General features: G+C 44.3%; 1 protein-coding gene across 8 annotated transcripts in view; it reads right to left on the bottom strand.

Annotated features, from left to right (window-relative positions):
• LOC139405494 (diacylglycerol kinase eta-like) overlaps positions 1 to 12,435 on the bottom strand; it is a 116,307-nt gene that overhangs the window by 43,226 nt on the left and 60,646 nt on the right. For all 8 annotated transcript variants that reach the window (XM_071147855.1, XM_071147858.1, XM_071147852.1 and 5 more), the window contains 5 exons: positions 10,305 to 10,411; positions 9,870 to 9,995; positions 9,165 to 9,267; positions 4,848 to 5,010; positions 4,471 to 4,579 (listed from right to left, as the gene is read on the bottom strand). In XM_071147855.1, coding sequence (XP_071003956.1) covers positions 4,471 to 4,579; positions 4,848 to 5,010; positions 9,165 to 9,267; positions 9,870 to 9,995; positions 10,305 to 10,411 — 608 coding nt within the window. The remainder of the gene's footprint in view (positions 1 to 4,470; positions 4,580 to 4,847; positions 5,011 to 9,164; positions 9,268 to 9,869; positions 9,996 to 10,304; positions 10,412 to 12,435) is intronic.

Here is a 12,435-nt window from a genome sequence, read left to right as displayed (position 1 = left end):
TGTCACATGGTGCTGGCATATGCACAGATCAAATACACCCCTGGAACTCTGATTAAGACCTTCACATGTCCTAATCATTCTAAAGGTTGCTCAGAAAACCAAGTGCTTTAATCAGGCATATGCTTACTTTGATGATGACCTGACGCCGATTAAGAAAAGCAGAGTAAAGTGTTCACATGACTAATGCCATACTCTGAACAGGCAGTTAACCCACATGACTAATGCCATACTCTGAACAGGCAGTTAACCCACATGACTAATGCCATACTCTGAACAGGCAGTTAACCCACATTACTAATGCCATACTCTGAACAGGCAGTTAACCCACATGACTAATGCCATACTCTGAACAGACAGTTAACCCACATGACTAATGCCATACTCTGAACAGACAGTTAACCCACATGACTAATGCCATACTCTGAACAGGCAGTTAACCCACATGACTAATGCCATACTCTGAACAGGCAGTTAACCCACATGACTAATGCCATACTCTGAACAGACAGTTAACCCACATGACTAATGCCATACTCTAAACAGACAGTTAACCCACATGACTAATGCCATACTCTGAACAGACAGTTAACCCACATGACTAATGCCATACTCTAAACAGACAGTTAACCCACATGACTAATGCCATACTCTAAACAGACAGTTAACCCACATGACTAATGCCATACTCTGAACAGGCAGTTAACCCACATGACTAATGCCATACTCTGAACAGACAGTTAACCCACATGACTAATGCCATACTATGAACAGACAGTTAACCCACATGACTAATGCCATACTCTGAACAGGCATTTAACCCACATGACTAATGCCATACTCTGAACAGACAGTTAACCCACATGACTAATGCCATACTCTAAACAGACAGTTAACCCACATGACTAATGCCATACTCTGAACAGACAGTTAACCCACATGACTAATGCCATACTCTGAACAGACAGTTAACCCACATGACTAATGTCATACTCTAAACAGACAGTTAACCCACATGACTAATGCCATACTCTGAACAGACAGTTAACCCACATGACTAATGTCATACTCTGAACAGGCAGTTAACCCACATGACTAATGTCATACTCTGAACAGACAGTTAACCCACATGACTAATGCCATACTCTAAACAGACAGTTAACCCACATGACTAATGCCATACTCTGAACAGACAGTTAACCCACATGACTAATGTCATACTCTGAACAGGCAGTTAACCCACATGACTAATGTCATACTCTGAACAGACAGTTAACCCACATGACTAATGCCATACTCTGAACAGACAGTTAACCCACATGACTAATGCCATACTCTGAACAGACAGTTAACCCACATGACTAATGTCATACTCTAAACAGACAGTTAACCCACATGACTAATGCCATACTCTGAACAGACAGTTAACCCACATGACTAATGTCATACTCTGAACAGACAGTTAACCCACATGACTAATGCCATACTCTGAACAGACAGTTAACCCACATGACTAATGCCATACTCTGAACAGACAGTTAACCCACATGACTAATGCCATACTCTGAACAGACAGTTAACCCACATGACTAATGCCATACTCTGAACAGGCAGTTAACCCACATGACTAATGCCATACTCTGAACAGACAGTTAACCCACATGACTAATGCCATACTCTGAACAGACAGTTAACCCACATGACTAATGCCATACTCTGAACAGACAGTTAACCCACATGACTAATGCCATACTCTGAACAGGCAGTTAACCCACATGACTAATGCCATACTCTGAACAGACAGTTAACCCACATGACTAATGCCATACTCTGAACAGGCAGTTAACCCACATGACTAATGCCATACTCTGAACAGGCAGTTAACCCACATGACTAATGCCATACTCTGAACAGGCAGTTAACCCACATGACTAATGCCATACTCTGAACAGACAGTTAACCCACATGACTAATGCCATACTCTAAACAGACAGTTAACCCACATGACTAATGCCATACTCTGAACAGGCAGTTAACCCACATGACTAATGCCATACTCTGAACAGACAGTTAACCCACATGACTAATGCCATACTCTGAACAGGCAGTTAACCCACATGACTAATGCCATACTCTGAACAGACAGTTAACCCACATGACTAATGCCATACTCTGAACAGACAGTTAACCCACATGACTAATGCCATACTCTGAACAGACAGTTAACCCACATGACTAATGCCATACTCTGAACAGGCAGTTAACCCACATGACTAATGCCATACTCTGAACAGACAGTTAACCCACATGACTAATGCCATACTCTGAACAGACAGTTAACCCACATGACTAATGCCATACTCTGAACAGGCAGTTAACCCACATGACTAATGCCATACTCTGAACAGACAGTTAACCCACATGACTAATGCCATACTCTGAACAGGCAGTTAACCCACATGACTAATGCCATACTCTGAACAGGCAGTTAACCCACATGACTAATGCCATACTCTGAACAGGCAGTTAACCCACATGACTAATGCCATACTCTGAACAGACAGTTAACCCACATGACTAATGCCATACTCTAAACAGACAGTTAACCCACATGACTAATGCCATACTCTGAACAGACAGTTAACCCACATGACTAATGCCATACTCTGAACAGACAGTTAACCCACATGACTAATGCCATACTCTGAACAGGCAGTTAACCCACATGACTAATGCCATACTCTGAACAGACAGTTAACCCACATGACTAATGCCATACTCTGAACAGACAGTTAACCCACATGACTAATGCCATACTCTGAACAGACAGTTAACCCACATGACTAATGCCATACTCTGAACAGACAGTTAACCCACATGACTAATGCCATACTCTGAACAGACAGTTAACCCACATGACTAATGCCATACTCTGAACAGGCAGTTAACCCACATGACTAATGCCATACTCTGAACAGACAGTTAACCCACATGACTAATGCCATACTCTGAACAGACAGTTAACCCACATGACTAATGCCATACTCTGAACAGGCAGTTAACCCACATGACTAATGCCATACTCTGAACAGACAGTTAACCCACATGACTAATGCCATACTCTGAACAGACAGTTAACCCACATGACTAATGCCATACTCTGAACAGACAGTTAACCCACATGACTAATGCCATACTCTGAACAGACAGTTAACCCACATGACTAATGCCATACTCTGAACAGACAGTTAACCCACATGACTAATGCCATACTCTGAACAGACAGTTAACCCACATGACTAATGCCATACTCTGAACAGGCAGTTAACCCACATGACTAATGCCATACTCTGAACAGACAGTTAACCCACATGACTAATGCCATACTCTGAACAGACAGTTAACCCACATGACTAATGCCATACTCTGAACAGGCAGTTAACCCACATGACTAATGCCATACTCTGAACAGACAGTTAACCCACATGACTAATGCCATACTCTGAACAGGCAGTTAACCCACATGACTAATGCCATACTCTGAACAGACAGTTAACCCACATGACTAATGCCATACTCTGAACAGGCAGTTAACCCACATGACTAATGCCATACTCTGAACAGACAGTTAACCCACATGACTAATGCCATACTCTGAACAGACAGTTAACCCACACGAATAATGCCATACTCTGAACAGGCAGTTAACCTACATGACTAATGCCATACTCTGAACAGGCAGTTAACCCACATGACTAATGCCATACTCTGAACAGACAGTTAACCCACATGACTAATGCCATACTCTGAACAGACAGTTAACCCACATGACTAATGCCATACTCTGAACAGACAGTTAACCCACATGAATAATGCCATACTCTGAACAGGCAGTTAACCTACATGACTAATGCCGTACTCTGAACAGGCAGTTAACCCACATGACTAATGCCATACTCTGAACAGACAGTTAACCCACATGACTAATGCCATACTCTGAACAGACAGTTAACCCACATGAATAATGCCATACTCTGAACAGGCAGTTAACCCACTGTTCCTGGGCTGTCATTGTAAATAAGAATTTGTTCTTAACTGACTTGCCTAGTTAAATAAAGGTTAAATAAAAAATACTCTGCCGTTCTGCCGTAATCCTTTTAATAAGGAATTATCAGTGTTCATGTACAGATATAGGTTCTGCACTGCATGAAATGCAATTGAGCTTTGTGATTTACATAAATTCACTGAAAACTCGTACTAACACACGGTTAAATTAAGATTATATTATATTAATATTACACTTTTAATATAGACCACTTTTGTCCAGCTAATAGCCATAACCACTGATCAAGCAACATTATGGACTAAACGTTCAAATCCTGTTGCTGCAGAATTATTTTTGCTGTGACAATACTGGTCAAATTAAGATCCTACATCTGTAAACATACTCAACGTGTGTATGTTGTGTCTCACCTGTTTGTGGAGGTTGAGTTTGTCTATCTCAGAGAGGACCCAGCCTACACTCCCATCCCCTCCGCACACCAGGATCCGGAAGTTATCGAACTTCTGGAAGAGACGCAGCCTGGAACACACAGAGGAATGGTCATGTGTTCTGGCCCAATTAGTTTACCAACCAGGGACCCTCTGCACTCAACACTAGTCACCCACCAAACAGCCTTCTAATCAACCGCACTACCAATACCATGGTCTGGTTTGATCCATAGACACTGTCTACTTCTTGGTCTCAGAAAGGGTTCATTCACAAGCACAATGAATGCTACTAGTGCACAGCTAACCAGCTAGCGATGTCACATGGTCTCCATTAGCAGGAGCAAACCAAGGTGGCTCACCCTAGATGTGGTCCTCCGTTGACCAGGTCAAACACCTGAGCAGGGTTGAGGAGCTGCTTGAAACGTCGGAGGAATTTAACCCCTTGGTTGTCTCCGCTCTTGGAATTGACAAAGACCAGCAGAGGACTGGCACAGGACGGGGGACAGGTGGCCTTCCAGAAGCCTGAACACAAAACACAAAATAACAGCTATTACATTAATTAATTAATTAATTAATTCATGGATGGATTAGTGAAGGAATTAATGAATGGATGGATGGATGGATGGATGGATGGATGGATGGACCTGTGCTCAACTATTAACAGTACTAGCCCATTATAGTACAAATTATATTTTTTTTAAATTGCAACCCTATTATAGTTCAAAATGATCTGATAACTGGAACTATTTCTATAGATAGAAATAGACAGGTCATCAGAATCGGTTAAACGTAGAACTGTTCATCTCTAGCACATGTATCACTTCGTTTATCACCATCCCTGTCGAACCGAAGAAAAGATGTGTTAACAATGCCAGTATCTAGACTCTGATTCCTGTCAAAGTGACTAATGGGAAGAGATGTGAGAAGATGGACGGGTGAAAAGAACAGAGATTCTGCTGTCTGCTAGCTTCTGTCCTGGGAGTGTCCGTTCAGTAATGTATCAAAATGCCCACACACTGCTACATCATTAAAGCATCAACGTGTGTGTTTAGGCATCGTCAATCTGAGTCAGGTTGGGCACATGTATGTGGCATGTGTAGTATTAGCACACATTCTAAGCGGGAACACACTGCAGAATACAAGCCTTTATAGGATGCATCATACAGCACATTCAGACGTGTGTACATTATGTCAACATCACTCTGTGTGAGAAGGCTCTACATTTGTGTGGGTGTATGTGAGAGAGAGAGAGAGAGAGAGAGAGAGAGAGAGAGAGAGAGAGAGAGAGAGAGAGAGAGAGAGAGAGACAGAGAGTGTGTGTGTGTGTGTGTGTGTGTGTGTGTGTGTGTGTGTGTGTGTGTGTGTGTGTGTGTGTGTGTGTGTGTGTGTGTGTGTGTGTGTGTGTGTGTGTGTGTGTGTGTGTGTGTGCAGGGAAGGGTAGGGATGGTGACATTCCCCTTGGGCCCTGTCCTCCACACTCTCATTGTCTCGTTCTTCTCTCCGCTCCCTCTTTTTTCTGTCATTATTTTCTCCTCCATCCTCCACATCTCGTTGCCTCTCTCTTCTCTCTCTATCCCTCTCTCTCTCTCTCTCTCTCTTCTCTCTCTATCCCACTCTCTCTCTCTATCCCTCCTCCCTTTAATCCCCCTCTCCATCCTCCACATCCTGTTGCCTCTCTTCTCTCTCTGTCTCTCTCTCTCTCTCTCTCTCGCCATGTCTTTCTCTCTCTCCTCTTTCTATCCCTCCTCCCTTTAATCACCCTCTCCATCCTCCACATCTCGTTGCCTTTCTCTTCTCTCTCTATCCCCCTGCATTTCTCTCTTCTCTCTCTATCTCTCTGTCTCCGTCTCTCTCTTTCTCTCTCGCTCTCTCACCTTCTCTTTCTCTGATCTTGTCAGCAGCGGAGCAGAGATGGGAGAGATGGAGAGGGGGAAGTGGAGGGGGAAAGAGATGGGACAGAGGGAGGAGGAGATGAAAGTCACAACGTTCCAGCACGTGCCACAGTCCGCCAGCTGCCAATTAGATTAGAGCTCTCTCAAGCCTGTACTGGGGAAGGGGCAATCCTGGCACGAAGGGGGAGGGGCGGATGGACAGGGGAGCTTGAGAGAATGGAAGAGAGTGAGAGAAATATATTTAGAAGAGACAGAGAAGACAGAGAAGAGGAAAAGATGGAGAGGGAGAGACATGGGGAGAGAAGGGAGGGAGACATGGGGAGAGAAGGGAGGGAGACATGGGGAGATATGGAGAGAAAGAGGGGAGGGAACAGAGAGAGAGTGGGGGGAGTAGAGGGAGGAGTACCGTTTTCCTAGCTCAAACTCCTCTCAAAACACCATGATTGTGTAATAAAGCCATGTAAAGTAATGCATCTATCCTGAAATCTGGTGTCTGGATGGTGTTGGATTGTAAACCCAATGTAAGTAATACACAGAAAGTGTTTTAAAACAGAAAAGAAGTACTCTGTAAACACCCAAAGTGGCTCTTCAATATGAATATTATTCTTTTTAAGGGAGGTGTGAAAACACTTTGTGGGGGGATTATGTACATGTAAAAGGCAGCATCAGAATAACATCTCATACATTCAATGATTAAAAGATGCAAATGGTTTACGGCATAAATATTGATTGATAATACGTTTCTGTGGATTTTTGTTATTGTTTGAATTCCACCCCCAAAAAAGGTTTTCAATTTATTTAGAAAGATTAGTGTGAATATGACTGACTGGTGGCTTTAAAGCCTCTCAATGGTCAACACAACGCATCAGCGATCCAGGGTTTATACATGTCATTGGTTATAACCAGGCTGGTCACAAGAAAGAGCCGTCGATTTGGGACGTTTGAAAGGGTCCCGAGGACGTGGATATTTGCCTGCGTCGGCGCTCACAACAAAAAATAAAATACAATAGCACAGCACTGGGCTCAAACTCACCAGACTCTGAGCCAGAGAACACTGCTTAGACCACCGCACCATCGCAGTTCACCGTTTTCATGCAAGTGTAACAGTATAACTTTAGACCGTCCCCTCGCCCATACCTGGGCGCAAACCAGGGACCCTCTGCACACATCAACAGTCACCCACAAAGCATCGTTACCCATCCCTCCACAAAAGCCGCGGCATTTGCAGAGCAAGGGGAACCACTACTTCAAGGTCTCAGAGCAAGTGACGTCACCGATTGAAATGCTATTTAGCGCACCACCGCTAACTAAGCTAGCCGTTTCACATCCGTTACACAAGCAGGGAGAGTACTTGATGATACTTAATGGAAACAGCCATATTAACCCTGTAACCACGTGGAATTAACCCTGTAACCATGAGGAATTAACCCTGTAACCATGTGGTATTAACCCTGTAACCATGTGGTATTAACCCTGTAACCATGTGGTATTAACCCTGTAACCATGTGGAATTAACCCTGTAACCATGAGGAATTAACCCTGTAACCATGTGGAATTAACCCTGTAACAATGTGGTATTAACCCTGTAACCATGTGGTATTAACCCTTTAACCAAGTGGTATTAACCCTGTAACCATGTGGTATTAACCCTTTAACCATGTGGTATTAACCCTGTAACCATGAGGAATTAACCCTGTAACCATGTGGAATTAACCCTGTAACCATGTGGTATTAACCCTGTAACCATGTGGTATTAACCCTGTAACCATGTGGAATTAACCCTGTAACCATGAGGAATTAACCCTGTAACCATGTGGAATTAACCCTGTAACCACGTGGAATTAACCCTGTAACCATGTGGAATTAACCCTGTAACCACACATTGAATTAACCCTGTAACCACACATTGAATTAACCCTGTAACCATGTGGTATTAACCCTGTAACCATGAGGAATTAACCCTGTAACCACGTGGAATTAACCCTGTAACCATGTGGAATTAACCCTGTAACCATGTGGTATTAACCCTGCAACCACACATTGAATTAACCTGTAACCATGTGGAATAACCCTGTAACCATGTGGAATTAACCCTGTAACCATGTGGAATTAACCCTGCAACCACACAAAATGAATGAGTCGATTCCAAAGTGAAACTATGAGATGAGGTTGGTTACATCACACCATGTCATGTTTCAGAACACCTCACAATAACGTGTTTCAGTACTACAGCAAAGTGAAGGTTGTCTCCTTCAAGTTTTTGGTGTTACAAAACACTTCATTTGAACAGTGTAATTAGTGTGAACCAGACTACTAGTTAGCCGACACAATCAGCCTCTCCCCTACTCTGTGAGTGTGTGTGTGTGTGTGTGTGTGTGTGTGTGTGTGTGTGTGTGTGTGTGTGTGTGTGTGTGTGTGTGTGCTTGCTTACGTGTGTGTTTGCTCCAGCCTGAAATAGCTCTTTTATACACCTGTTAATAAAACACCCACTCACAATTTCCTGGCACACACAAGCATACACACACACACACACACACACACACACACACACACACACACACACACACACACACACACACACACACACACACACACACACACACGGGTGGGAGCAAACAAGTTGTGTGTGGGTGTTTGTGTGTGTGGGTGTTTGTGTGTGTGTATGTGTGTTTGTGTGTGTGTGCGTACGTGTGTGTGCGTACGTGTGTGTATGTGTGTGTGTGCGTGTGTTTGTGCGTGTGTTTGTGCGTGTGTGCGTACGTGTGTGTGTATGTGTGTGGGTACCATCAGAGTCGATACTGTTGAGGGCAGTAGGAGGGATGACAGAGACTTTACACTGGCCCAGCGGACATTTCCTGGGGTACAGGTCCATACACACTGTGTGTACCTATAATAACACAGAGAGATGGTGTTACCACACACACACACACACACACACACACACACACACACACACACACACACACACACACGCTCTCACACACACACACACACACACACACACACACACACACACACACACACGCTCACACACACACACACACACACACGCTCACACGCGCTCACACACACACGCACAAACACGCACACACACGCTCAAACACACACACACACACGCACACACACACACACACACACGCTCACACACACACGCTCTCACACACACACACACACACACGCTCTCACACACACACACACACACACACACACACACACACACACACACACACACACGCTCACACACACACACACACACACACACCATGGCTTTGCACCAGAGACAGCGCCAGTCCTGCAGTCGGAGCACGCTGCCACAGGTCTTGTCACACACAGCACACACACACACACACACACACACACACACACCATGGCTTTGCACCAGAGACAGCGCCAGTCCTTCAGTCGGAGCACGCTGCCACAGGTCTTGTCACACACACACACACACACACACGCTCTCACACACACACACACACACACACACACACACACCATGGCTTTGCACCAGAGACAGCGCCAGTCCTGCAGTCGGAGCACGCTGCCACAGGTCTTGTCACACACAGCACACTTGGCACTAACAGGCAGGTTCCCCTCCAGCCACTGGTGGGGCATGGCGATCTACAGGACAGAGATGACAGAGAGTCAGTCAGGTACAACATACAGTAGTATATCACTGTAGAAATATATGATTACATTTTCTACCTTCTTACTCTATCCTTCGCTCACACACAGATACACACTTACACAAGCATGAACACATTTATTACAATGACATTTGAGTCATTTAGCAGACACTCAGATTCTCCAGAGCGACTGACAGGACCGGGTGCATATATTTTGCGCACGCACACACGCACACAGACACACACACACACACACACACACACACACACACACACACACACACACACACACACACACAGTTACCCCATCCTCGTCCTCGATGATGTCTTTGCCTATAGAGGCCAGTGTGGTCCATTTGCAGTTGTTGGTGGCCCTGACGGCACACCGCTTGTGAGCTTTGAATTTACACACTGGAAGACAAAACAACAACAACAAACACACCTGGTTAGTCAACAACAACAACAACAACAACACCAACATGGTGCATCATGCTCTACACTCCAGTGAGCGAAACTGATGAGAGAGGTTTCACCCCAGAATGAAACACAGCCTGATAAACAGAGAGCTGTTAGGTGATGGGTTAGTTACTAGCCACACACACTGTTTTTCATTCCCCAGCTCTAGCACGGCCTGAAGAGTGAGTCTAAATGCGCAGCGAGAGCGCTAACTGTTCCGGTGACTGAGCTTCATCCTAAGCCTGCTCTGTCAGACTCTCTGCCATTCTGCCTAAGGCCTGTGTGTAACAGACAGAGGGAAGACAGCCCTAGAGGACCAGAGCCAATCCACTTACCTCTATTTTCTACCATAACCAAATGTGTGTGTGTGTGTGTGTGTGTGTGTGTGTGTGTGTGTGTGTGTGTGTGTGTGTGTGTGTGTGTGTGTGTGTGTGTGTGTGTGCACATGCACATGCTCAGTACATGCACATGCACAGTATACACCGATACTGTCCTAGACTAGAGGATTACGGTGTTAAAGCCCTAGCTAATCCCTCTGCAACCACCATCAGGTTAACACACTACCATCAGGTTAACACACTACCATCAGGTTAACACACCACCATCAGGTTAACACACCACCATCAGGTTAACACACCACCATCAGGTTAACACACTGATACTGTTACACTACCAGGGTTACACTTTATTTGACCTTTTAGCAGGGAAAACAATACAAATTAATTAATCAAGCAGCTTTTTGGGGGGAGGGGTGTTAAAATAGCCCACAATGGATCAATGGTGTTGAAATCATCCATTTAAGTACCAGAGAGTGCCTATTGTAACCTCACGACCAAATAAGGCACATTTTAGAATTCACTGCATCTCCACTCGCATAATAGGGAATGGAAGTGTCAGAGGCATGGAGCATGCAGTCTGGATCCCTGTCACAGGCCCTCAGGCCGCTGAAAACAATGAGCTGTAAAACCCCAGGTGAGAGAGAGACTGTAACCCACTGTAACCTCTGCATATATGCAGTACAGTCTATATATGAAGGCTGACCGGTCAGGCACTTATTGTGAGTGGCTTTGCATAAGAATGAACTAAAATGTAAATGCAGAAGGAATACTTGATATCTGGCCACTGGTGGAGTGTGTCCATAATGTATATTCATTATAGATGAGGAGGCACTTAACAACCAAACATGAACAATGACTGGACTTGGAAAGTTCCATTGTCGAAAACAACACTCAGATAAGGACACACGCACACGTACAGGCACGTACTGACACGCAAACACACACACAACCACACACACACACACACACACACACACACACACACACACACACACACACACACACTCACACACACACACACACCGGGAAATCAAGACTAATTGGCCAGCGCCACTCCTTGCCATTGGCAGACAGTGATAAACAGTATTGTGTTCTCTTAATGTTACTAAATGTTGACTAAATGTTCACTAACAGGATTTAGAGTTACATTAGGGAAACATCGATTGTAGACGGATATAAGATGTTTTTTTTTCATAGAGATCAGTTCCGTGGTTTCAGACTGTTTGTAGCCAGAGGATAGCTGGTGTGTGTGGGGCACTCATCAATCCCTATTGATCGTCCGGAGCAGGAAATCAAAGTGAAACAGAAGCATCTCTGATTGCTGTGAAACTGTCTGTCTAGCTGTTCTCACCACTTAAAGCCTCTCTTTCTCATTCTTTTGTTTCTCTGTGTTTCATAACTTGTCTTCAATTCACTGAATGTGCATTCGGAAAGTATTGAGACCCCACATTTTGTTACGTTACAGCCTTATTCTAAAATGGATTATGTTAAAACATTTCCTCATCAATCCACACACAATACCCCATAATGACAAAGTGGAAACAGGTTTGTAGAAATGTTTGCAAATGTATAAAAAATTATTCAAACCCTTTGCTATGAGACTCAAAATTGAGCTCAGGTAGATCCTATTTCCTTTAATCA

The sequence above is a fragment of the Oncorhynchus clarkii genome, chromosome 3 (genome assembly GCF_045791955.1).
Source record: "Oncorhynchus clarkii lewisi isolate Uvic-CL-2024 chromosome 3, UVic_Ocla_1.0, whole genome shotgun sequence".
Classification (NCBI taxonomy): Eukaryota; Metazoa; Chordata; class Actinopteri; order Salmoniformes; family Salmonidae; genus Oncorhynchus; species Oncorhynchus clarkii.
The sequence above is the reverse complement of the archived record's forward strand: the minus strand, read 5'-3'. Positions and strand labels throughout refer to the sequence as shown.